Here is a 27,718-nt window from a genome sequence, read left to right on the forward strand (position 1 = left end):
AATCTGGCCCCGCGTGCGTGCAACGTCACTTCTGGCGTCACAATGACCGGGACCTCCCCCGTGCTTTTCCTTCCCATGCTTTTCGCTCGGCCCTTTTCTCCCTTAAAAGGACAATGGTACGCGCATGCAAAAGAGCTCGATTGAGGAGTACGGAGTCGTGGGAACCGCGCATGCGCACACCGCCTGGAAGTTAAGCCAATGACTCCAGAGCTTGCATCTCTCCAGACGCAGGAGCGAGACAACGAGACCGCGCAGAGGAGGAGGGGGGAGGAAGATCGCTCCGCACAACCCAGCACGCTATTGATTCGTTGGAGGTAAATCCTTTTAAATGTTCGTCGTTTCCAGTTGGGAAAATATAGATTTAAAATAGTAGCCGTACATCTGAAAGACGGGGAGCGGGGTCGGACAAGTTTTGTGCTCTTTTATTTGTGTGTTTTAAATTTTTTAATTAACCTGCCTTTCTGCAAGCAAACTAGTTATCAAGAGGATGTCGTATATATGCAAGGGGGGTGTTTGTAGGTGAGACGGTGTGTAGCTGGCGTTATTCTCTGGAATGCTTTGCATTTTGGAGGGGTATCCTGTGGCGGAAGAAACGGGGGCAGCGGAACGCTGCTTGTATTGTTGTAGGTCGAGCATGTGGCGGAGTGAGGACTCCAGCCCCCCATGAAGGAAAACAGTTGTAGGATGAGTTTCTCTATCTGTTCCACTACCCCTCCCAATTGAATCCGGTTTGTTCGGCACGACCGTAAAGAGAACTTGGAAATCGCTGGGTGTTTTAATGCAGTTAGTGCTTTGGACCGCGGTCGGGCCCCGGAGCGGGGAGTTCCCAGTTTAAAAAAGTTGTTTGTTCGCTCCTTTCTCGTAACAGAAAGGAAGCGAGGTGATTGCTGCAATCCCGGCTACCCTTCACAGTGGAATGAAAGTTAATGGGTTTCTACTTCCGAGTAATAACATGTGGGATTTGGGGCAGCAATTTGCTGTGCACGGCGTGTTGGCGGCGGTCAGATTTGTGTTGTCCGTTACAGCTATGGACGCGGGACCGGCGACAATGGGAAGCAAAAGGGAGGGGGAGGGGGAATAAGGTTTGCAACAAATCCCTCGAGGTCGGCTAAACCGGCTTAGGATTCGAGGCGAGGTTTGGAATGTTGGCGACGCGGGCGTTCCATTTCCGAACGTTCCCCGGGGTCCGCGTTCCTTTCTGCGAGTGATACACCTGTAGATCGATTCCGCGAGGGGAAAGTTGCACCGCGTTGCATGGCAAGCGGGTAACAGCCATGGCGGTGTCGGGGTATGTTTCCTCGGAGGAATGGGAAAGACAGCAGGACAGAGGCGGGGCGGGTTACCCTTGGGGTGGTTTGCCCATGCCTTTTAGAGGCGACTCCAGTTTCAGCCGCAACTGCGTTGCTTGAAACGAAGGGATCTTTTGTTTTTGTGCAATCTGTCAGGACACGTGCTCCAAGCTACGCAAGTCGTTTAAAATTGCAATCCTAAAGCTACTTACCAGGGGGTAATCCTTATTGAACAAAACTGGACTTCTTTCTGAGTTGACATGGTTAGGATTGTGGTGTTAATCTCGGGTTTTTTTAATATAAAAAATTAAACAGCTTTTTATCAGACTACCATGTCATTAACCATCTGAGTTGGGTGGGTGGTAATGCGGCCTGCCACTTTGAAAGCAGACACTCTTTAAAGTACTGTACTGTATACAACTTTGATCGGAACTTTTGTTTTTTAACAGTCGCCTCGCTGCACATCCGCCCCTCCCCGCCCGCGCCGCCGTGCAATACGAGTCTTGTTTTCCTTTAAAGTCGACCTGGAACCTTTCCTCCCTTTCCCGTGCGTCTCATAAGTGTAATCTTTTGTTTTCGAATTCCACTCCGCGGAAGCAAACAGCCCCGGCTACTACCTTGTTTGCCGCATGTAGGCAAAACAAAGGGCTTATATAGAGCATGTGGCTGCTGGGCTTTGCAAACGGCGCGGCGCGCGAGAGGCGGGGCGGGGGGGGGGAGGCGGCTCGGCCGCAGCAGCAGCGCTGCTTTCTATCCCTTCGACACAGAAACACGCACGAACCGTGTTGCATCCGAAATCGGAGCAGAGAAATACGCACGAGGTCGCATCTGCTTCTTGAGGACTTTAAAAAATTTTATTTTGATGTTAAGATACTGCGCGCGCCCCCAGTGCAAGGTACCAAGCCGCGTGCAGGGAAGCGGCGGCGGAGGAGGCGTGTTTAGGTGGCTCAGGCAGGACCCAGCGGAGTGTTGGAGCAAACACATGCTCTGGTTGCTGCTGCCTGTCCCGGGCTGTAATGTCGCTCGGTCATTAATTAACTGGGAAAGTGAGAGAGCTGGAAGGAATAAATGTCACGTTTGCCTTGTTGGTACACGCTTTTGTGCCTCTGTGCGGGGTTAAAGCGCGTTTCGCTCTCCCCTCGTGGCGCGTGTTTATGGGAGGTCTCGCCGATCCCGCTTTGAAGTCGGAACTGTTGCCATGTTTGAATTACGTCAGGGCAAAGCCATGAGGAGGAACCAGTTCCTACCATCGCGGGCAGATCGCGCGCTCACACCCACCCGATGTGCAGGCAGGAGCTTAGCGGGGCGCCGGTGGGGGGCGGGCGGCATTAGTGAGCAGGAAGTGCTGCTGGTCGCGGCGGCGATGGGATGGAGGGGGCGGGTGGGAACCTTTATCGTCTCTTTTGTTCTGCGAGAATGCGAAGGAGTAAAACTTTCCCTGGTTACTTAATGAGGGTCCATTCCTTTGCTTTCCATCTCCCACCGTTTGTGTGTGTGCGCGCAGACACACACACACACACACAAATTTGGTGAGAGCGCCAGCGCAACCTGCTGTTTCTCATTATAGTTTTAATAAAAAAGCGTTCGAAACTCAAGTCACTTCGCCTGGGATGCCACTTTCCCTCTTTCTGCGTGGGAGGCGTGCTCGTGGGAGGGTGGAAAGCTGTGCTCTCGCACATTTTATATATATATATATATATATATATATATATTGTGTGTGTGTGTGTAAAATCCGTGCCAGTGGCAATGATGACCCCGATCTCTCGCTCGCTCTCTTCCAGCCCCCAGCCCCGCCCCCCCCCCCGCGCTCGAGCAGAGACTACCACCAGTAGCACTGGAGATTAGTCGGCCTCTGGAGGGGGGGGGGATGTTATGACGCTTCCTTCCATGGCAGCCCCTTACTGCAAAGCTAGTCCAAAGCGGAACAGGAAATGTGGACAGCTTTTGATTGCCTTTTATTTGTTTTGTGTGTGTGTGTGTGTGTGTAATGATTTGCAATGCCTATGCATGAGTGAGTCCCTTCTCCCACCTCCCTCCATTGTTGGCTTCTTTTAGCCATCAGATCCTATGAGTAAACAACAACAATATCCTCTCTCTTGTCCAGTTGCACGTTTGGGCATTACATGGAGAGACCTCATGGCAGTGGCTGAGCTTGGCAGGTAGATTGGCACATTCTCCTCTTGCATAAGCATAGCTGTGAATGTCGTTGCTGCTGCTGCGTCTTCTTTGCTGCTTCTAGAGAGTGTGTATACATATTTTGTTCCTGGGCAAGCAGAGTTCCTTGCACCTGTGCCTAAGAGAGATCTCAGAGCTTGGTGTCTCTCTGATCATTATGGCCTGTTTTGAAAAGTAGGTCGTCCTTGGCTGAGGTGGATGTGGGTGGGTGGTCTTTGCTGGAGGCAAGGCTTGCCTCTCCGCGGTGAGTGGTGTGGTGATCTTCTTTTGCACAGGGTTTCGTTTAAAAATGGCTTAAATGCTTGGAAACTCTTTCCTACTTTAATCACTTTATATATGCACGCTCGTAGCTTTCAGTGTATGGACGGAGACAGTTGAGGGTCTTTTAAAACATGATTCTCAAAGTCCCTTTGTATTTTCCCACCTCTTTTGGTGCTCATTTACAATACAGTATTTGAAAATGTATAGAGGGGTCCTTAAGAAGCTCTCATCTAGTTTTCTCCCTGGCACAGAGAGGAGCATTCACATGCGACTTTCTATACTACAACAGAAACTCAAATGTCATTTTGAGTGTTGTGTGGAAAGTGCTGTTATTCTTATTCAGGTATTAGCAGCAAAGTAGGCATCATGGGCAGAAATTAAAGGACCTCTTTGGTAAAAGAAAGTACAGTCATACCTCAGGTTACAGATGCTTCAGGATGTGTGCTTTCGGGTTGCGCACCGCGCCAAACCTGGAAGTACTGGAATGGGTTACTTCTGGGTTTCGCCGCTCGCACGTGTGCAGAAGCGCTAAATCGTGCTTTGCACATGCACAGACACGGTGCTGTGGGTTGTGAACGTGCCTCCCGCACGGATCACGTTCGCAATCTGAGCATCCACTGTATTTATTCATACAGTGTGTAGTTAAAACTATGGAACTCCCGAAGGGGTAGTGATTCTCACCAACTTGGATGGCTTTAAAGTAGGATTGGGCAAGTTCATGGGGGCTAAGGCTATGCTGTCAGAGGCAGTAGGCCTCTCGATACCAGTTGCTGGGATTTGCAGATGGGCAAGATGCTCTTTCACTCAGATCCTGCTTGAGGGTTTCCTACAGGCATCTTGTTGGCTACTGTGAGAACAGGATGCAGGGCTATGTGGTCCAATAGGCTCTTCTAAGTTTGGGATTAAGGCTCTTTGAACACACTGGAGTTTCATCTCAAGTAAACACATACAGAATTGGGCTCTATCTATCTCCTCATCTCCAAGTACTTGGAACGGTGTTTGCTTAGGTTCATCCCTTTTATAATCTTTGGATTGCATCCAACAAAGTTGTCCCATTAGTGCAAGGACTTCCACCAGCGTGGTGGGACTTCCTTGCCCGGTACGCTCCCAGAATCTGCTCTGGAGGGTGTGTGGGGAGGCACCACTGAGAGGGAGAAGAAGCCCCATTATGCAGACAGAAGACCTTGCTCCAGGAGGACAGTGTCATTGGATGCAACCCTTTCTGTTCTCTAGCATCAGAAATTAAATTGTCAGCACCTCAGCAGAGACCTGGCTTGCTTTGCATTTCTGTTACTCCATGGAGATAAAGTGTGGGTAACTTGCAACTCATTTCAACAGCCTTCTGCAGGCAAACAGTTCAGACCTCTGACAAGAGCAGTCTGTCTCCTGATGGTCCACCAGGGAAGGAGGGAAGAGAAGGGGGCACTGGAAAGAGGAGAGGGAGAGAAACAGGGAGTGGACCCACCCATTTTTTTCCACTTTTGTCCCTTTGAGCTCCTGCCCCACCCCTCGCAGATTACTCCCAAAGGAATGCAGGAGAAAAGTGGCCCACCCTGTGTTTTATAGGCCACACCAATACATTGCAAGGAAGTATTGCTCAAGCAATCACAGACAATCATTCTACACCCATTTAAACTTCATTGAATAAGCGAGAGAGAGGCGGTTATCTTTAACAAACTGTGTGAGTCCAGAGTTTTAAGAAATTGTTCTTGCTACTAATAGCATTACCTAGCCGTGGAGTCCATGCTTAATTCCCACAGGATCAACCTTGTGAAGTAACTTGCTGTTGATTGAAAGGCTGAGAGAGAGAGGCTTTCCTGTGACCACCCAGGGAGTTTTCGATAATGAAGCTTGGTAATCTGGTGATCTTTCGCAACTGAAAGAGCAAACTTGGGCCAGTGAGGAACCTGGTGAGAGTTTTAGCACATGGGTTTCTGGATCTGCAATGGCGCATTCTCTCCTTGGGATGGATGCTCCTTTTAAAGCAGGGCTAGTCTGAATTGATCATTTATTTTTTCTACTAGAACCCCATTGATCCACCTTGGAGGTCTCTTGAAGTTAAAACACGGCTGTGTTGTATGGTCCTGAGTGTGCACCCTTGGTGAAGGATGTAAGCGTCTTGCTGGATCAGGCCACGATCCACCTAGTGGCAGAGCATGGGTAGGGCCCCATATTTGATCCCTGGTATCTCCCATCTGTGATGGTCTGGGAATCCTAGAAAGCTTTTGCACCGGTTGGTGTGGACTCTTAAGCAGCAAACCCACAGCATAGGATCAGAATCCTGCTGAAATAGAAGTGACTTGAAGGGAAGGCAGAGTCAGGTGTGCAATCTGTCTTAGTCCTAGAATAGTAAGCCATCTATATATTACAGGATTTTACCCCACCCACTAGTATGGTGACATTGCTAATTTGAGGGATGGGAAAAAACAATACAGTAATAGTCATTGATAAGGGGGCACGGGTGGCGCTGTGGGTTAAACCACAGAGCCTAGGACTTGCTGATCAGAAGGTCACGGTTTGAATCCCCGTGACGGGGTGAGCTCCTGTTGCTCGGTCCCTGCTCCTGCCAACCTAGCAGTTCGAAAGCACGTCAAAGTGCAAGTAGATAAATAGGTATCGCTCCAGTGGGAAGGTAAACGGCGTTTCCATGCGCTGCTCTGGTTCACCAGAAGCGGCTTCGTCATGCTGGCCACATGACCCGGAAGCTGTATGCTGGCTCCCTCGGCCAATAAAGCAAGATGAGCGCCACAACCCCAGAGTCGGCCACGACTGGACCTAATGGTCAGGGGTCCCTTTACCTTTTAATAGTCATTGATGGAATTGGGAGAATCACAATCCCATATTGAGATGGACTGTGTGTGTTTAAGAAGCATTGCTTAACATAGTTTTACAAGTATTGCATAGAGAGCATTTAGATTTGCATCGGGCATAGTAAAATATTGTTTTATTGGACAGTTAGTGAATACGATTGCATGTATCCAACCCAGATGGTCATGGGGATGAAGCAATTCCCCTGTCAAGAAAGGTTGCAGCATCTGAGTCTTTGTAGTTTAAAGAAAAGCAAAGAAAATAAAATTATGGATAGAGAAGCCAAATGAATTATACATTCTTGTATAATGTATATTATGCAAGAAATAGCAGGGTGCAATATAACTAGGAATTCCTGCAAATACCTTCCTTTGTGCTATTTGGATAAAAGTAAAACAAAACAAAAAACCCTGACACTCTACTATTGCAAGTCTACTAATCTATGCAAGAATAGTCAGAACTGGAAAAAGGACAAAACACCTCCTGTAAAGAAATAGCTAAAGAAAGTATGTGATGCTACTTAACTGAATTATCAAAGATGAGAAATGATTAACTTCCAAGAAGATAAGTTTACAAAAAGATGGGTCTCACACTTCTGGAACAAACTTAATTTGTGCTAATATCCCCCCCTACAATTACTACTTTTTAAAAACAGGTTGGAAATACTGGTTTAAAAGAATATATAAGCCTGTACAGATGCATATCTTTTGTAAACTTCCTTCTGTTGGAGGACAATGAAGTAAATAATTTCCGTGCCTGGAGCCAAGGAATTCTCTGTCAAATGGGAGGTTTGTACTGTGGCTTGAAGATTAGTAAAAGGTTGGTGGGAGGGAAGGAAATTCCTGAGCCCAAGGCTGTCCATGATATTAGCTGCAAGGGCTCTGCTCCTTTTATCCACTTGCAGATCGTTTTGAGAAATTAAAAGGGAAGGTGAGAGACTGGTTGCATTATCATCAAATAAATGAAGCGTTTAAACTGGACAGTAAAATTGGCTTCCAGGTGGAAAAATCAAAATTGGAGACAGAACTGTTAGAACCCAGTACTAAGAATTTGTCCAAAATGTACAATTTACTGCTGAAATGGAATACACAAGATGAAACGGTTAAATCGGTCATGATTAAATGGGCTCAGGACATTGGTCATAATATTTTGTTTGCTGATTGGGAAAAGTTGTGGACCACCAGGATGAAATTTACGGCATGTAATGCCTTAAGAGAAAACATTATGAAAATGATATATAGGTGGTACATAACCCCAGTCAAGCTTGCAAAGATTTACCATGTGCCTGACAATAAATGTTGGAAATGTAAAGAAACTGAAGGTACATTTTTTCATCTTTGGTGGACTTGCCCGAAGATTAAGGCATTCTGGGAAATGATCTATAATGAACTTAAAAAGGTATTTAAATGTACTTTCCCCAAGAAGCCAGAGGCCTTTCTCTTGGGTATTGTCGGCCAAGGGGTGTTAAAGACGGATATAACTTTCTTTATGTATGCTACAACAGCAGCTAGAATACTCATTGCGAAGTACTGGAAGACGCAAGAGCTACCCACACTGGAAGAATGGCAGATGAAGGTGATAGACTACATGGGCTTGGCAGAAATGACGAGCAGAATCCGAAACCAGGGAAGAGAGGCAGCGCAAGAAGAATGGAAAAAATTCAAGGACTATTTAAAGAAATATTACAAAGTTAATGAAAGTTAGAATGATGTTGGACTGGAAAGTAAATGGTTACTATTAGCAATGGTTAGGACAAGGAGAATAAGGAAGAATAGTCTAAATTTAAATTAAAATAAGGGAAGATTTGCTGAACAATCGATAAGAATTTGGAATACAGAAAGGGGAGGCATGAGGAAGTCGGGGAAGAAAGGTATATGAAATTAGGATATGAAATGATACATGTTTTTTGTTCTGTTTTTGTCTTTGTATGTTTATGTTTGTTGTGTTGTGTTTATATGGAAAAAATAAAAATATTATAAAAAAAAAAATATCCACTTGCAGATCTTACGTCCAGCAGTTTGGGGCTGTGCTTGGTATCATCCAGTTTTGAGGGAGAAATGGGAATAAAAGTGCAGGTAGATAAATGACAGGCAGCTCTATGTCCTGCCTAGTATGATTTGAAGTTTGGTGGAGAGTTGCCTTGCATAGCGTAGGCTTAAGTTAAAAATAGTCATCTGCCAAAGGAAGAAGGGCCATCACTTGCCAGTGGGAAGCAGCAGATTCTGTTTCCGTGGTCTCCAGTTGTGGTTCAGTTTGTTCATTGTTGCCCTTCGTTCTCAAAATAAAGGCTCCAGGTGTTTCCACACATGGGTGTTTTTCTCCCAGGCAAACTGTATCAAGGCTTATCATCTCCCACGGTTGCATTGCAGAAGGGTTTTGGCAGATGAATTGGCCTTGTGAGAAAGCAGATTATCAGAAGGGGGTGGGATATAAGGCTCTTTCATGTAAGCGTGACTCTTGCAGACAGGCCGGCATGAAAACAATACAGTGGTACCTCAGGTTACATACGCTTCAGGTTACAGACTCCACTAACCCAGAAATATTACCTCAGGTTAAGAACTTTGCTTCAGGATGAGAACAGAAATCGTGCTCCAGCGGCGGCAGCAGGAGGCCCCATTAGCTAAAGTGGTGCTTCAGGTTAAGAACAGACCTCCGGAACGAATTAAGTACTTAACCCGAGGCACCGCTGTAGTCAGTTTTGGAATTGCCCCTAAACAGCTGGATCTGGATTTGGAAATGGGCACCAGCCTTCAGCCCAAATTCCTAGTTATGGTTTGTTTTTGTTGCCTGTAGATCACTTTGAAATCTAAACTTGGCATTACTCATGTGTGTGCAATCATAAAAAAATAGAATGGGCCACGACTGGGCTATTATGAATGAGAGAAGGATTATAAAGCACTTTGGGAGACTAAACATTCCACCGTAATACCACCATAGAAACCAAATATTTATTTTATTACCTTTTCTGTTTTGAAGTCCATTGGCTTTTAGTTGCAATGCTTAATAGCTTCCCAAGATGATCCACCCTTACTTTCCAGAGATAAATGCCCTTAATGTACATCGGCATATTTGTTTCTTGTCCTTTGTAGTACACACAGGTGTGAAAAAAAAAATCATAGAATTGTGGAGTTGGAAGGGTCCCAAGGGTCATCTAGTCCAACCCCCTGCGGTGTAGGAATCTCAGCTAAAGCATCCCTGACAGATGACCATCCAGCCTCTGCTTAAAAACCTCCAAGGAAGGAGAGTCCACAACCTCTTGTTTCAGGCTGAAAGAAGCCTGAGAATCTGTTCTGACCATTTGCAAAAGGTTGTAGGATGATTCCGGGCATTGGGGAGCTTAAGAAGCTTGCCTTGTACTGAGGCAAATGCTTTGCCCATCCAGTTCAGTATTTTCTACACTGACTGGCAGCAGTTCTCTGGGATTTTTGACAGTAGTCTTTCCCAGCCCTTCGTGAAGATGCTACAGGCTGATTTTGGGCAGAGCCTGTGCTTCAACTACAACCCTTCTCCATAACTGGGTGGACAAGAGAGTTTAAGGATTTTGGAAGTAGTTGTTTTGTCAAGAAACCGCAGAAAAGTACTGGTGGCTGGTGGATCACTCTGGGACTCCTGTTTGCCCTCTAGTAGTCCTGTCATTAAAAGGTATGAGTTAAATTCCCTTGCAAAAGTGTGCCCAGAGCTCAGTAGAGCAACACTCACTAGAAGTTTTAGCAACTGAGGCATGGTATCTTAAATCAATTTCAGCCTTCAGTATTAGCTATTAATTTAAAGTGCAAGGTCTTCAAGTGCTGGCCCGACTTTTTCTTTTGCCTTTTAAACTCCTGTAAAATGCTGTGTTCATTGATGGCTCTGTTTTATTAATAAGAACAGTAGCAACAGAACTGGCTGGCAGTGAGATTATTAGAAAACAAGTGATGTGGTGTATTTTCCTCTGCATTCCGTCCCCCCCCCCAAAAAAAATTTCTGACACTTGCACTCTTAAGTGTGTTTGTTTCGTTCTGTACAGCTGGATAATTGTAGCTTCCTCTTGTCTGAAGCAGCACAGGGCATCAAACTTGATTTGAGATTCCTTTTTGAGTGAAAGTGCTGATTTCTCTTGTGAGAAGCTAATAAGGTTTTTAAAAAATAATTTTAACATTTGAAACTTACACTCCTATTTCTTGCTCTGCTCCAACCTGTTCTGTCTAGCCCAGCTCCTGTGCAACAAAGCAAGCCTATGGCTGCCTATGCCCCAAAGAATCCCGGGAACTATAGTTTACCTCTCACAGGGCTGCAGTTCCCAGGCAGTCTTGCAGGTAAAGTGGTTCCAGGCTGTTAAGGGCTTTATATACTTGAACTTGGCCCAGTAGCAAGTCGGCAAGCAGGGCAGACCTCTGAGTAAAGGGCTTACATGCTGACAGGGTCTCAGTCCTGGCAGCGATTGTGCAGCAGCATTCTGCTGTATCTGCAGCTTCCGCTTCCTAAATACGCTTAGTTGGAAACAAGTCCTCCTGACTTCAGTGGGACTTGCTTCTTGATCAAAGCATGCTTGGAATTGCTGCCCCGGGGCAGCAGCTGTGCAGATTCACTGTGGACAGCAGCACCTGATTCAGCTCCCAGTCTTTGCCAAACCATCCCCTCCGAAAACAAAGCGCAGAGCGTAGGTATAAAATGAAGTGGGGACTTTTCCCCCAGCCCAGGTGGTTGCTTTGCCTCCTTCACAAATTGGGAGTGGATGGGACCAGATGTAAACATGAGCTGAGCAAGAAATGCTAATGTTGTTTTTTGCGCAGTAGGCTGGTTTCTTCGCTCTCCTGTGTTCCTCTTTATCCTCCTCCTCCCAGATAAGCAAGAGGCATATCAAGAGTTCAGGGTCACCTCGCAGCTGGGCAGAAACACTGGAAAGGGGGAGGTAAAGCAGGGCTGCCAAGGGCTGTGACTTGGGAGGGGGTGTGGGATGGGGAGAGCTACAAGGGCCAGGCAGAGACCTGGACCACATTCAGCCCCTGGCCCTGAAATTCCACATCTCTGATACAACTGGCCATAAATTCCAGGAGGAGTCAGCCATCACATAGGGCTTAATTTCATGCAAGGAGGGGGAGTCCGGACTCCAGAGGGACGGTAGGATAAGAGGCCCCTTGCAAATGAACAGGGTGGACTTCTGCCCCTCCCTAGTAGCCTGCTGGGTGGGGAAGAAGTGTGAAATGGGGCTCCAGGAGAGGAAAAGGGGTGGCACCATCCACCACTGGCTTTGCCCCTGCTCCAGCAGTTGACACGCGGCACCCTTGGCACAAAAGGGATTCTTTGCCTGTGGAGTAGTTGCTGGTGAAAGCGAGAGAGCTCCTTGGAAGAAAAGGGGGTATATAAATTAAAGAAGTAAATAAAGGCCACACCCACAGGCTGCTTTCTGGTTTAGATTCTGGTGTGAACTGCAGGCTCATTCCTGGCCAGATGAAAACTCAGCCTTGTGAAACTGGATGGAAGCTTTTCTTACAGGTGCACAGAAATTAGACCTGTCAACAACAGAAAGCCTTGCCAACTTTTTCCTTGGCATCTGTGTCTCTTCCTCGGTGGCCCCCACCCTCTTGCCAGTCCTCTGTGTGACCAGGCCCAGTCCTTGGATGAGATGCTATAGCTTAGTCGTGAGGCACATTCCTTGCATGTTCAAGGCACGAGAGGCGATGGCTGGGCTTCCCAGTTGATGGAACTGTGAGGTCAGTGTCCCTTCAGTTGAGATGGTACATGTCAAGGAATGTGCCTCTGGCAAATAACTGTGCTTCTGTATTCTTATTTAATATTGCACTTCTGTGAAATCTGCCGCACAGTGGCAAGAAGGATGATACTCCCCAACATGTTTGGCAGGAGATACGTAGAGGCTAAGAGGTTGGATTTACTGTTTGCGACAGAAAAGGGTTGGAGGTAGTAGAGCCTGAAAAGACTTATTGTTTTATATTTATTTTATTGAGTCATTTTTGTACTGCTTCCCACTTCAGTCTTGAGGCAGTGCACAAAAATTAAAGTCTGATACATTGCATTGTATTATTATGGCTATAAAACATGCACAGCTGAAATGGGCCAAGAATTAAAGACCCATGTAAGCACCAGCCAAGGCCAGGGGCTATAGAAGTATGGTTTGGATATACAGTCCTGATGTTTGGAGGCCCCAAAAGGTCATCAGAGATGGGCACTTGTGCAGGTCCTGAGGGAAGTATACCTACCGGTATTTGGGGCCACCCTGTACTTTTCTAGCACAATAGCAATAATAGCACGGAAATGTAGTTTTGGGGTTTTTGTCTTAAAAAATCAGGAACGCTATTGGTGGGCATAGATTCCCATTCTGATTGGTTTTCTTTTGAGTGGTGTATGCCTGTTTTTCTCCCTTCCACATTTGAAGCCAACGAATCTACCTGAAATAACTTTTGAGACAGACTTGGTGACTTAGAATGCACCTTTTTATGGGGCAACTTCCCCCTTTTTTCCTGCATTAACCGCAGCCGCTTGGGTCACCTTGTTACATGCCTGGCTGAATATCCTGTGGTGTCCTCTGCATTGAACGAGGGGGCGACACAAACGCACGTGCTGCTGGTGATCGAGAGAAACGGAAATGTGTCTGAGACACCTGTCCTTATGGGAAATGGTGTGGGACAGGGATCATGAATAATGGATCATCTCCCACTGGGCATTTCTGACTGCGATGCGGTGTCGGTTTGCAGAGTTGTACATGGCAGATGCGGGGGGTAGAGACCACAGCTGCCTTTTAAATGTTGCCTACCCTTGTTCCTTTTTGAAGCTTGATCACCTCCTTTCTTTTCCTTCCTAACCTCCCTCATCCCAACAGGCTAAAGAAGGGAAGAGAAGATGTTTGGCTTCCACAAACCGAAGATGTACCGGAGTTTAGAAGGTTGCTGCATTTGCAGAGCAAAGTCTTCCAGTTCTCGCTTCACTGACAGCAAGCGTTATGAAAAGGACTTCCAGAACTGCTTTGGGTAAGGGCTGGTGCCATTCCAGCACTGTGTTGGGTTTTCTGAGCCGAAGGCTGTTACAAAATTCAGTGAAGCCTGAGAACCAAAGGGGTGCCAAGTTGTGTGCCTTTCTCTCTGTTGATCTCCTTCTAGTATAACCAAGCAATTGAACTATTTTGTGTTCTTCTCACAGTCTGCATGAGGCCCGATCAGGAGATATTTGCAACGCTTGTGTGCTTCTGGTGAAAAGATGGAAAAAACTGCCAGCAGGATCAAAAAAGAACTGGAATCATGTGAGTTTTCCATCTCTCATCCTGTATCATGGTAGGAGTAGCCAGCCTGGTGCCCTCAAAATCTTGCTGGACTAGACCTTCCATGATCACTGATCACGATGGCTTGGGTTGGTGGAAGTTGTCGTCCTGAGCGTTTCCTTCTTAATAGCCATTGTGTGTACAACATGTGTAGAACAGCTGGTATTATGGTTCTGCCATTGCCTGCCTTAATGTATGTTATGACTCATAAGGCATTAATATATTAGATAAATAGGACTGGGAGGGAGAGTTGCATAAGCCACAACAGGCCCAGATACAGTTGGACTACAACTCCTCTGATCCCCAGTGAGCTTAGCCACTGGTCAGGAATTGATGGGAGTTGTAGTCCAGCAACATCTGGAGGGCATCAGGTTGAAGGACACTGGTTAGCTATTCCTTCTGACTAGAGGTATGCTGCACATTAGATAAGAAGCAAGGGGCAGAAGCATCATCTCCCAGTGCACTGGAACAATTCAAAGGGCGGGTGCGGATTTCTGGGTTGCAATTTAGTCAAATTTTGCTCCATTTGCATAATGTATACAGTTCAGAGCATCCAGCTTTACTTGACACTGAACCTGAAAGGTCTTGGGTGCTGAGTTTCAATTATTATTCTTTTATTATTTATTTTAAAGCACAGTAGAGCCTGAGCAATGTAAAGCAAACTCTTGCGTGCAAATCAGAACACAGCTGCTTTCCCCATTTAAAAAAAGGTTTTGCAGTTTTTACACCATTGCTTATTGCTACAATTCATCAGATGAGAGTCGATGAAACAAACTTTTTTCTTGCTGTCCTTTTCCAGGTGGTGGATGCAAGAGCTGGACCGAGTCTTAAGACGACATTGAAGCCAAAGAAGATGAAAACCCTTTCTGGCAGCAGGATGAAGAGCAATCAGATAAGCAAGCTGCAGAAAGAGTTGAAGAGACACAGTATGTTAATCCTATCTGCTTTTTCCATTAATGGGCTTGATTTGGTGCAGCGGGCCTTGACTCTGAATGGCTGTACTATATATCACAGGAGAGGGCCTTTGGTGTATAGAGGCAGTATTAAATTCAAAAAATCCACCATGTTGGCTACCCTGGAATACTCCCTCCTAAATCTCTCTAAGAGGCTGGCTTTAAATCTTGCTAGTTTCACAGCCTTACTGTATTTTTTTACAGTATGTGTCTTGCTTATTCTTGGACCTGAGCAAAGGAACATTACTGGAGGACTTTGAAAGTATCGTTTCTGCAGTTCCAGTGGCTTAGTTGCAGCGTAAAATTGGAAATTCAGTCAAGCTGAAAATCCCTCCCAAACCTGGCTGAATTTGAGACCTCGGGGATAGACATATATCTATTTTAAACCATTTTTATCACAAATGGGTCAAAACACGTGACTCCCATTTGGCTGGTCACTATCTCCCACCCTGTCTGTATGTACACAATCTTATCCCAAAGGAATAATTCATATTGCAGTTGTTTTGGGGATGGAAATGGGATGACACCACCCTTAGCAATCCAGAGAAGAGCAAGATAAGACATTATTTTAAAAAATAGCAGCAACATCTTTACTTATTTAAGTTATTTATATACCACTTAATTACCAAAGTTTCTAAGCCAGCCTGGTGCACTCAAGATGTTTTGGACACCAGCTTAGCAAAGGCTGTTCTAGGCGGTGTACATAAAAATTAAAAGCATACAATGCATAAGTTTAAATTAATAATCAGACACATTTTAAAATCCCTGCTGAACTGGAAAAGTCTTTGTCGAGCATCTGACATTCAACAGGAAGTAGGCAGGAGCCGTCTAATCTCAGCCAAGAGGGAGTTCCACCAAATTGCCCTCAAAGCACTGAATGCAGGGCTCCTGGTGGATATGAGCCATGCGTCTTCAGTCAATGGGGACCACTGGCAGGGATTCCAGATCTCAGTGATCCAGGCAGGTCTATAAGAGACCAGGAGGTCCTGAACCCAAGTTAAGGGCATTGTAAATCAATAAAAAAACCTGAATTTGAACAGCCAACCTTTCGTGGGCAGGTGTTAACTGCTGGCAGTAGTCTGTCTAGCAGCAGCATTTTGCACCAGCCAGAGCTTCGAGGCCAGGCCCAAGGGTAGCCCTACATAGAACTCGTTGCTGCAATCAAGTCCCGAGTTACCTTTGGCCAGCTGTCCTTGTCTGAGAGTGCTGGTAGTTAGTGCACTAGCTGTAGCTGGTAAAAAGCATTCTGAGCCATCGGAAGTGACAAGGGTGGATCCAGGAGCTTCCTCACCCACAATAAGTAAATGGCATGTTCCAAACTTCTAAAAGTTTTATCAAATGGTTCTCTGCAAGATTTGGGGTAATAAGTACATGGGGGATTAAATACCAACAACCCTGAAGAGAACCTAGGAGAAGTGTAAGCATGACTCAGGGGTGGAAAACCTTTTCTGGCTGCCGGGCCAGATCTTTCTCACTCTGACCCCTAATGGGGTACATTTTCAGAGATACAAAGAGCATCACAGGGCTGTTTACGGGGTGGGGCATTCAAACAGCTCTATGCAGCTCTTTGAACCTTGCTGCAGGAGGGGGAAGTGGTTTCCATTGAAACAGCTGTTAAAATGGAGGGGGAGATGTCAATGGAAACCACTTCCCCCTCCCAAAACAAGATGTGCCCTCTCTGTCTTGTTTAAACAAAGGGAGAATCGGGAGCTCAACTTTAAGCTCCCAAATGTTTCTTTGGAGCCATGTCAGTGCCTGCTGCACATCTGAGGTCACATATCGTGTCATGGGCCGGGTGGATGGGTGTGGTTTGGGGAAAAGAGCCTTGTGAGCCAAATTGGGACACCTGGTGTGCCACATGTTTCCCCACCCCGGACACTGAGAGTAGGTGAACACTTGGGTAGTCTCAGTAGTCCGTGGAAATGTTCTGTACGTTTTCTTCATCATATGGACCAGAAACTTTGAGATTTTGAAAGTTGAGATTCTAAAGAAATAAAAGACGTATGCAAAACTAGTTTAAATACACTGTTTTCCCTCTTCCTTACAGACTCTGATGCCCACAGCACTACTTCAAGTGCGTCTCCAGCCCAGTCTCCCTGCTATAGCAATCAGTCTGATGATGGCTCAGACACTGAGATGACTGCTGGCTCCAGCCGCCCTCATGTCTTCTCCTTCTTAGATCCCATTTACTGGAAAAGGTAAAAACAAAAGGAAGCCTGAAACAGAATCAGCACACTCCTTTAATTCATGGTAGAAATCTGCACTATTTCCGAAGCACAACTAGCTACACAAACATGACTCTTTATAAAACTTTTTAAAACAATGCTTACAGCAAGACCCTGCTTGAAGGCGGCTCACAGTCTTAGATTTAGACAACGGGGAAAGTAGACAGCGGGAGGAAAACACAGGAAGAGGCAGAGGTTAAAAATGCACATAATTGCAATAAATGTAATCTTAATTACAAGGCTCTTTTGCTTCCGTTCGGTTTAGCAATTAGGGAGCACTTGCAGACAGCTGATGACTCAACATGGTGTTTAGGGATGTAAATAAAGTAACTGGATAGCATGCAGAGCATGAAGTGGGTCACAAGGCATCTTGTTGTTCTCTTGAAAGCAAAGCCAGAGTCCTGGGGCTGTTTCTCCCCCCCCCCCCGCTCCCCCCCATTAATCCTCTCTTAGAGGGAAATGATGGATGCCGTGACAGTAGCCAGCAGTTGTATTGATCTCCAAGTATCCCTCTTGCTTTAGGATTAGCTAGTTGCTGCATATATGGTGTAGGCTTGTATTGCCTAGCAAAGATATGTATAACAATCTGTGATCGAGAAGTCTGGGTAGTGCACCATTGATTTATGGCTTTTGCTGCTGCAGGGTGTGGTGATAGCCATTATCTTGGATGGCTTTGAAGGGGGATTAGACAGATTCACAGAGGGCAAGGCTATTTGTGGCTATCAGGCATGCTTGCTAGCTTGTGTAACACTCAAACTTGTTGACATCCATTGAATCTGAATTGGAAGATTCAGGACTGAGAAAAGAATGTACTTCTTCATGCAGTGCATATGGAACTCACTTCCACTGGAGGCAGTGATGGTCAGCTGTGAAACCTTTCATTGTTCAGACAAGAATTTTAGGAGTAACTTTTTTCTGATTTTCTTGTTAAACTGCTTTGATCCTTTGTAATCTCATTGAACACCACTTAGATTTAATGCTGCTTTACCTTGCAGTGATGGTTTCATTCTAATCTGTTAGCTGATTTTGATTATTATTACTTATATTTTTGTATGCCACATCAAGTCCATCTTTTGTCAAAATTGAGACATGTATGAAATGAAATCCAAATTTATCTTCTTTTCTCTTGAAGGCAAAAAATTTGCTGTGGAATTATTTACACAGGCCGCTTTGGAGAAGTTGTTATAGATGCTCACCTCTTCAAACCCTGCTGTAGCAATAAGAAGTCCACAACTGAGAAGCCAGAGCCACAAGGTCCCCAGTCTCCAACCATCTCCAACCAGGAAGAGTGGTGACTTCCACAGCAGTTGGTGTAAAAAAGAACCTCTTTTTCTCTCTGGAAAGGCTTGAAAGTGACTTTCTCTTCACTTTAGAAGCCTGCTATGCTGCCAAAAGACTCCCCCCCCCCCCGCGACCTTGAACGGTTTGAGGATTCCATTTTTTTACTGCCTCAGTTCCACTAATTCAGAAACCTGTTCATATCTCTCCCCCCACCCCCAAATGACTGTAAATAATATTTAAAAGGCTCTAAAATCCATAATTGAGCTGAATGCTGCTGCAAGTAATCTTGGTTCAGCCTCTTTCCCCACACAACTCTTCTTCAGATGAAAGGCCATAAAAGAGAATTAAAATATGTAGTGTTTTTCTGAAAGAGAAGTAGTGCTCACATTTTGGCATGCTAAAACTTTAACCAGTAACCTTTTCTCCCTGTGAGGAAAATACTTATTACTCTTAGGCATGGACCTGGGTTTGCTGAAGTTTGTACAAGACTTCCCTGCTCTGTATATGTTGTAAAGGTGGGGAGCTCTTAATTTTTACTACTGATGCTTTAACAGGGATAAAAAGTTTTGCCTGTCCTGAACCCCAAGGCCAAGGGCTCATCTTTCTGGCCTAGTAAAAGTCTGTATGTGAAGGGACTGAGCATGCAATCAGTCTTTGGCAAACAATAAAGTTTTGAGACTGGCCCATTCATTACCTTGGTACTGGAACAAGTTAACTTTTTTCTCTCCCCTGCCTGTTCCAGTGTGCAGTCCATGTATGATTTATGCGTTAATATTACAGACAACGTTCAGGGAGATGAGGGGCTCCTTCATGGTATTGAAGGGACACCCTTTACAAATGTTGGCCAGTTGTGTAGGGCTGTGATGATAACACAGTATATATACTAAGTCCTTCTTTTCAGTACCTTGGTATGGGACCAATTAAGTGTATATTATAATTTGTGATTGCTATCTTTACCTGTCTAGTTCCACACCTTGATAAGGACGGAGTAAAAATCTGTCAAAAACTAGTAAATTGCAACTGGGAACAGCAGTCAGTTTGTGCCTGGCAAGGTAAGAAGAGGTTTTATAATCCCAATCCAACAGCAGAATGCAAACAATGCGGTAATCACTCTTCATTTTATACAAATTTTATTATTATTATTAATAATAATTTTGAAGGCCAGTCACAAACAAAAGCAAGCCCATTCTAGCACAAGCTCAGGTTTAAGATTCCTCTTCTGTGTTTCTGCACTGTTTGATTAGCTTGGTTACGCACCCAAGGAAGGAAAATTGCAATAATAAGAAACCCACCCACATCCTTATTGTAAAGTATTATCTAAAGAGAGAGAGGTCTAGGCATGCACGGCATTTGTTGGCAAATAAGAGAAAGCGTTTTTATTTCAGATATATACTCTGTAAATGTGTGCGTAAATTACTGTGACTTCTCTTTTTTAAAACAACCACAACCACCTAGTATTGTCTAGTTAGAGCTATTTCCCAAGTTCACGACACTAAATGCGCATAATAGCCTTCATGTACGAAGAGCCGTCACAGGCTGTAGTCAGTGTCAGTCCTTGTCTTATGATCTTCTGGTCCCGGCTGCAAGTCCTTCCTGTTACCCCTCCTTCCCTCCTAATCTCCCAGAAGTGCCTTCAGTCCTTGTTCCTACTTCTCTTGTCCCCAGCCTTCAACACAGAACTGCACAGTTAATTCCCCCCACTGCCTGCTTGTCCCCTATTTTGGATTTGCTTCTTCCTAAATTCTGCCCTAGCACCTATGGGCAAGCGGGTGTCTCCTATAACTCCCATGTTTCCCCCCATGCTTTCTCAGTCTGTACTGTGAGAGGAGAAAAGGGTTTCTTAAGCATTGTCACTGTAGTGTATTAACCGTAGGACAAGGCACTTGGCTGAATTCAGTTTTTCCCTGAAATCTCAGCCAGCATAAGAATTAGAATATTATTTGCTTTGTTTTAAGATGAGATTCCCAAGATTCTGATAAAATACGCCAATTGACCAAGGAAAGAGTTCTATCAGCTTTGGCAAATAATGGCTTCCGCAGTAAGTATGCTGCTGTATTTAGCTCATACGGATTTCTCCATTTATTTGAATAGCATGAGAATTTTGACTTGTTTTGTGCAGTGCACTACTACAAACATAACTTTGTCCTTTTATACTTTTTATTAAACAAAAAAATCCTAAGCTGATGCATTAGGAAAACAAAATCTGAGCTATTGTCGTCCTACCTTGTTTTTAGGGTTCCCTTAATTGTGTCCCCCCCCCCCATTTGTAAATAGGAGAAATATTCTAAAGGGAGGATAAGATAGGTCTTTATTTGTAACTGACTAGCTACTTGGCAGTTTTGCTGGGTTGGTAATCTCTGAAGGATTCATGTAGGAGTCCCATATATTTTCCCCCTCATCAATTACACGTTTAAGGTTTTATTTTTTTGTTCTTTTCTGGGTTGTTGTTTTTAGTAAGCGTCAATGGTTCTGTGCATTTACAGCTACAGTATGAAACAATGTACTATGATATGGATCATCTCGTCTACTTCTGTATTTATTTATTTATTACTACAACAGCAGACTGCTTTTCCCTCAGCCTCCTTACTCCTTCCTATGTAGTAATGCAATATGAATTGTATGTAGTTATGCACTTTGTATTAATGTAGTAGAAATCTATGGAACCTGTTTTTATACTTTTTATATTGTTCATACACTTGTAATCCAAACTTTTTTTTTACACTAGGGTAATTAATAAAAAAATAGACTTTATTTAGAAAAATAAGCATTTTTCTTCCTGACTTAAAAAACACACACTTTGATTTATTGATTTCACCATTAAAGTGGGTAGGAATTGCAGGAGAATAGGGGCTGTATAGATTCAGGGGCAGATCAAATACTAATGCTGCTTTAAGAAGTTGTTCATTTTCAAGGATGGATGGAATAAGGAAGAACATCCCGATTCTTCATTGGTAGCCATGGGAAGTTAAGAGAGAACTTACTATGTAACATCATAAACCTTTATGGGTGAATATTCCTGGTATGAAAAGGATTTATAAATCTCAGAATGTTTTCCACACACAGTCCAACCAAACGTTGTCTTTTGAAAAAAAAATGCAGTGTCCCTCCTGTTCACTGTCACACTTGACAGCTACTTTTACATTTTTAAAGAGTTTGTTTTGTGATTCAGCTAATCGAATAAAGTAGCTAGTTTGATGGCTGCATGACACCATGATGTCAATCAGATTTGGATGTGTGATGATGTCATGGGCTGAATAAGGAGAATATCCCCCCCCCTTTTTTTTGCAGGGATCTTTCTCTCATATTTCTGCAGAAATGAGGATGAGGTATTTCACAGAGAAACACTTCCTTGAATTTTTATCTCCGCAGTAAAATAGTTCAATACAGTCATACCTTGGAAGTTGAACGGAATCCGTTCCGGAAGTCTGTTCAACTTCCAAAACATTCAGAAACCAAAGCACGGCTTCTGATTGGCTGCAGGAAGCTCTTGCAGCCAATCGGAAGCCCTGTCAGACGTTCGGCTTCCAAAAATAGTTCGCAAAACTCACTTCTGGGTTTGCGGCGTTCAGGAGCCAAAACATTCGAGAACTAAGCTGTTCAAAAACCAAGATACGACTGTATTCATTTTGCACCCTGACCACGGCTTTACCAGCATAGTGTAAGACAGAGTTACTCTGGCATTAATTGGTTGCTAGAAGTTGCACTGAGAATTCTCTGTGCCACAGCTTGAGTTATTGTGGAATTAATTTCACATGTATGAATATATTTGCTGCCAGCCAATTAGCATCTTTGATGTGTTTTCTTTGTGACCATAGTGAGCAAGTAACTCCCTAAGCAGAATAATAATGATTTCTATAATTTCCAATTATGATTTGTGTGGGAATTAAACAAGTTCAAAGTGTCACAGGAAAAAATTGTTGATCCCAATACTTAGCTGCTGGCAAGAATTTCTGCAAAGCCTGTGAGACTTGAAATCCCCTCATGTCTCAATATTGTTGCTGCTTCTTAGAATTGCTTTCAATAGTATTTTGTACTTAATGTACATCTAAAACAGTTAAGAGGAGATCTTGTCATTGGTTCATGTGGGATGTTGTTTAATGTACCCAGAAGTGTTTCTCGAGTCTAAATAGAGGTGAAATTTTTATGTGATATAAATCAAGTTCTGCATCCAAAAACCAGATGGCTATATTGATATATTGACTTCGGCACAGCAGTTGTTCTAAGCAACAACCAGTATGCCTCCCATGGGGATCTCAGTCATGACCTCTATTGGTGACCTTCAGGAAAGCTACACTATCTCCCCTCCATCTGGGGAGGGGTTAATGCAGATCTACTTTACAAGATTGGTGCAAAGATGAACAGGGTAATGTATGTGAAATGTTCTTGAGTACTGTAATTAGGGAAAGCATTGAGCATTAATTATTATTACTCCGCTGACCCCACATTATATTTTGACAATATTACTGTGCACATTTATGCACTCTTATCTAAGAGTAAGCCACATCAAACATAGTGGGCTTACATTTCTCTTTAAAATGTTTGTATTGATTTTTGCATGTAAGAAAAGGAAAACAAGACAAAACAAGTTCAACAATACGAACAAAAAAAGAAACACCGCAACAAATGAAAGGTGCTGAAGTTCAAGAACAAAATGCATGTCACAAGCTTAATTGAGCTTTCATCACCCAAGAAAAATCATATAATATATATGATGAAACAGTACACCATTGGTGGGTTAATGGTGGTATTTACGAATTCAATACAGATAAAGAAGCAGATTTGATATAAGAAATAAAACACTCACAAGACTGCCTGAAACTTGTCCATCTTTGCAGATCTACTGATAATTGTGATCTTCCAAGTAATGGGGCTTACTTTTGAGTAGACTTGGACTTAATAGCGCAAACTACAAGTATGATCTCTTAGTACAGTGGTACCTTGGTAGTCGAACGGCTTGGCTCCCAAACAAATCAGTTTCCGAACGCTGCAAACCCGGAAGTGAGTGTTCTGATTTACGAACGTTTTTTGGAAGCCAAATGTCTGACGTTGCTTCCACGGCTTCTGATTGAGTGCAGGAAGCTCCTGCAGCCAATCAGAAGCCACGCCTTGGCTTTTGAACGGTTTCAGGAGTCGAATGGACTCCCAGAACGGATTAAGTTTGAGAACTAATGTACCACTGTATATGCACATGATTGCTGTGAGCCACAAGATGGAGTTGTTTGCTTAAGAAATCCTCAAGGTCTCAAGTGTGTCTGGGGGTCAGTTCTTGTGTGAGTTTGGATATTAACAGGACTGAGGATCGAGTCTCTGTGAGCAGATGCACCCAAATATGTATGTGCTTACTCTCAGCTAGCCAAGCTGTATTTATTTAGGCTTTAACGGGTTCCCAAATAATATAATCCATTTTAAGGCCCATCTTTGACCCCAACTAATTTTGGGGCCTAGGGCAGTTCACGGGCCTCCATGGACGCTGACCCTAGGCCTAGATATTATTTTTAAAGACTTGTTCAGAATAAAATGCTATGGCTTCATTGAGGTTCATGGAATGGATTGAGGCAGATCTAAACTTCTCCTTATATAACAGTAAACAGACATCAGAAAAATTAAGGGCTGAAAATACTCTAATAAAAAGTTGCATGCTGCTATATTAAGCGCAAATTGTTTACGGGTAGGGAATGTAATGACCTGTGAGTGCACGTTTATCCTTTCTATGATCCATTTGCTCTTAAGGTTCTAGGAAAAAAGCTCCTCCTCCCCCTGACTGAATAGTCAAGTGTCCTGGATTCTGCTTTCAGTAGATGCTTCTTCATTTGAGCCAAGAGGAAATAAAACATGCCTATGTTTCTCCATCTTTGCTTGTTCCTACACAGCACACAGAAAAAGCTTGACACATTGAATAATCATGTGAAACCTCAGAGATCACAAGTGAATGACACACATACTGAACCAAGAAAATGCTGGAGGCTTTTTGAAATATAAAAAGTGGATTCTAGTTACCTAACAGTTATATTGAACTTGCAGAAAGGCAGTTGCATAGACGAAATAAGCTGAATTTCAGAGTCCTCAAAAAACCCTCCCAAATGCTAGCTTCAGGTAGAGGAAAGTTTATGACGTGTCCATTAGGACGTGGGTGGCGCTGTGGTCTAAATTGGCGGTTCGAATCCCTGTGACATGGTGAGCTGTTGCTCGGTCCCAGCTCCTGCCAACCTAGCAATTCGAAAGCATGTCAAAGTCCAAGTAGATAAATAGGTACCACTCCGGTGGGAAGGTAAACGGTGTTTCCGTGCCCTGCTCTGGTTTGCCAGAAGCGGCTTAGTCATGCTGGCCACATGACCCAGAAAAACTGCGGACAAACATCGGCTCCCTCAGCCAGTAAAGCGGGATGAGCGCTGCAACCCCAGAGTCATCCACGAATGGACTTAACTGTCAGGGGTCCTTTACCTTTTATTAGGGCTTGATTCTGCTCTTAGAGAACCAAGTGCAACAGCTCTTTGGTAATTTGGATCAGTTTTGAAATAGTTACAGAAATCTCATTGCGCTGTGCAGTTGCTAACTCCCTCCCTGTTCCCCAGGTAGGACTGCTTGCATGCTTATTTATAACAGTCATAACCTGCCTTTTGACAAATGACCTCAATAAGGGTTATAAAAGAAAATCCATTTAAAAAGTATAATAAACACATTGAACTCTACAATTGATGCAACAATAAATGAGCAATAACAGCAGCTTAACTCAGTAAAAGACCACAAGAATTGGGCAGATTTCTCTGCCACCTATAAAGTAGCAATGAAGGTACGAGGCAAACATGCCAGCAGATGAAATTAATAGCACTGGAGCACCACCCACAGGAAAGGTCCTACTTTTGATAGCCCTCAAACTTTCACAATTGCAACTGGATGAGTAAGAAATCAATCCTTTAGTATAGCAGCATCTACACTTGGGAACTCCCCGTTGACATCTGGCAGGTGCCTTCACTGTACTCTTCGGCACCTGCTTAAAATATTTTTGTTCAGGCAAGCCTATCCAGATATGTAGATGCTGATAGGACCTAATCCTTTTTACTGTTCATTTTCATTATTTTTAACAGTTTTAAAGTGTTTTTATTACCATATTAGCCTGAATATAAACTGCACTCCCCCCCCCCCAAATTCCAACCATGAAAAGTTAAAGTGCGGCTTAAATTCGCAACCTTACAAAAATTGGCTTACTCTCCCCCAGATGGTTTGCTGGGAGGCTGTTGACCGATGTTGGAGGGTCAGGGGGTGCTAAGTGCCAGCAATGGCCGCACCCCCCTGTTCATTGCAGAAGCATTGGGGAGGCTGGCACGTGGCACACTTGGGGGTCCAGCACCAGCGCCTGCTTGTGGAGCGGGGCGCCGAGCACCATCCTGCCCCCTATCCCCTGTTGAGGGTGGTAGTGCTAGGAGGCGGGCATGCAGCATGCTCGGAAAAAAGTGTCGGGCCGGGGCGCGGGGTGCTAAGCGCTGCCAATGCCCCCCAACCCACTGGTTGGTTTGAGCGTCAGGGCGATTAGGGTGCCAGAAAAGCATCAGTGCAGGCCAACCACTGTGACTTTTTCTCTCCAATTTTAAGGGAGCAGGTTATATTCAGGTATTGTCTTTTTTTCTTTCCCCCCCCTTAAAGGTGTGGCTTATTTGTGGGTGTGGCTTATATTTGGGCCAATACAGTATTTAGGGGAGAAGGTTTGGGAACCACTAGTATACAATATTCATTAAAAACTGCAATAAAAAACTTAAAATGATAGCCGTGAAATTCTCAAAATATAGATAAGATCAAGCTTTAAAAGCAAATACTGTATACAAACGGGTATTTGGGTAGGTATTTCTTTCTAAGTAAGCACCCAAAGCTGTGCAATGAGGGCACCTGCGTAACATCAATAGGCAGGGAGTTCCACGGTACAGGTGCTACCACACTTAAAGGTTGATATCTTATAGGTGTGGAACAAACATTAGGTGTCACATCTAAATAAAGGTAAAGGTAAAGGGATCCCTGACCATTAGGTCCAGTTGTGGCCGACTCTGGGGTTGTGGCGCTCATCTCGCTTTATTGGCCGAGGGAGCCGGCATACAGCTTCCGGGTCATGTGGCCAGCATGACTAAGCCGCTTCTGGCGAACCAGAGCAGCGCACGGAAACGCTGTTTACCTTCCCGCTGGAGCAGTACCTATTTATCTACTTGCACTTTGACGTGCTTTTGAACTGCTAGGTGGGCAGGAGCTGGGACTGAGCAACGGGAGCTCACCCCGTCGCAGGGATTTGAACCACCGACCTTCTGATTGGCAAGTCCTAGGCTCTGTGGTTTAACCCACAGCGCCACCTGCGTCCCTCACATCTAAATGTACGGTAATTAATCCTGCACAAAGCAAATGGTAAATCATTGTTTAGTAAGAGCAGCAGTAGTGTGGGGCAGGGGAGGGGAGGGGTAATAACTCTCTCTGTTCTTTTATAGGAGTGTCTGAGTTGAACCAGGGCTGCTGAAGTGCTCCAACCATCTCTCAGAGGATCTATCCATTGATGGGTGGCCACCCTACTAGAGCAATATTAAGTGGAATCATTTTTGATACCACAGTACTGAGCTAATTCTCTTATTGGTGCAAACAGAAATGGCATCTAAAAGATCTTCCCATGTAATGAGATGCCAACTGAGAACCAAGGGCTTGGCCTCATGCGCCCAGTTAGAGATGCTGGCATGGACATGATTGGCAGCAGGAACTTTTGTAAGGCAAAGGCAAAGATTAGCAAGGGGACACTCATGGTTGCATTTTCTAATTCCTCTTGGAAAGCTCTGCAATGATGTAAGAGCTGTTCTTTGTGCTCCTGACAATACGGGCCTCTGTCACTTTTGTTCCAAGTAAGTGGCTGCTGGACAGTTTTGCGAACACAGCAGCATTCCATTTTGGCAGGCCTCCATTATAGAGCAAAATAGGAAATGGTCACAAAAGCACCTACAAACATTGTGCATGCAGGACAACTTTCTTACTATGTTGGCACATCCACGTCATACCCTCATTCCTGCTGCCAACTCTGCCCTCTGATATTTCATTCATAAAGCAACATGTAGTATTTATTTCTATTTGTATTGGGATTGTAGAACTTAAAACTGGAAATACAATTCTTTGATAAAACCAAGGAGTGTTAAACGTAAGCCCAGGAAGGGCTGAACTAAATTTAATTTCTGAATTTATTCTTTGCAAAGAAATGCTCAAAGGTTATGTTTGACTTTGTGCTGAAATTGAAAGGAATCCAGTAAAGAGCTTTCCCAGTGATCTAAGGCAGGGGTGACCAACGTCCGAGAGACTGCGATATACTCACAGAGTTTAAAACTCCCTTCTGGGGGGTTCTGTTCAAAGAAGTTGTTGAGCTTTTTTTAGGAAGGAAAGCCGTGTTTTGTGGTTTAGGTCATTTTAGGGGTGCAGGGCAAACATGTTGAGGTTTTTTTTTAGGGGAGCCAAAGTTTT

General features: G+C 44.3%; 1 protein-coding gene across 4 annotated transcripts; it reads left to right on the forward strand.

The window, feature by feature from the left end:
- The first annotated feature begins 48 nt into the window (after positions 1 to 48).
- SINHCAF (SIN3-HDAC complex associated factor) lies at positions 49 to 27,311 on the forward strand. Of its 4 annotated transcripts, XR_014538686.1 has the most exons (7): positions 138 to 314; positions 13,351 to 13,498; positions 13,668 to 13,767; positions 14,585 to 14,711; positions 16,786 to 16,936; positions 18,096 to 20,282; positions 26,710 to 27,311. XR_014538686.1 is itself a non-coding variant. In XM_083572427.1 (6 exons), exons 2-6 carry the CDS (start codon positions 13,371 to 13,373, stop codon positions 18,256 to 18,258), a joined length of 669 nt encoding a protein of 222 aa, XP_083428553.1. In that variant the 5' UTR covers positions 49 to 314; positions 13,351 to 13,370; the 3' UTR covers positions 18,259 to 21,005. The 4 variants fall into 4 exon arrangements, 3 of the variants coding, with proteins under 3 accessions (XP_083428553.1, XP_083428551.1, XP_083428552.1); XM_083572427.1 differs by lacking the exon at positions 26,710 to 27,311 and having other exon boundaries at positions 49 to 314; positions 18,096 to 21,005; XM_083572425.1 differs by lacking the exons at positions 138 to 314; positions 26,710 to 27,311 and adding an exon at positions 1,176 to 1,288 and having other exon boundaries at positions 18,096 to 21,005.
- The last annotated feature ends 407 nt before the right edge of the window (positions 27,312 to 27,718 follow it).

Source organism: Podarcis filfolensis (assembly GCF_964270895.1).
Source record: "Podarcis filfolensis genome assembly, chromosome: 10".
NCBI classification, from domain to species: Eukaryota; Metazoa; Chordata; class Lepidosauria; order Squamata; family Lacertidae; genus Podarcis; species Podarcis filfolensis.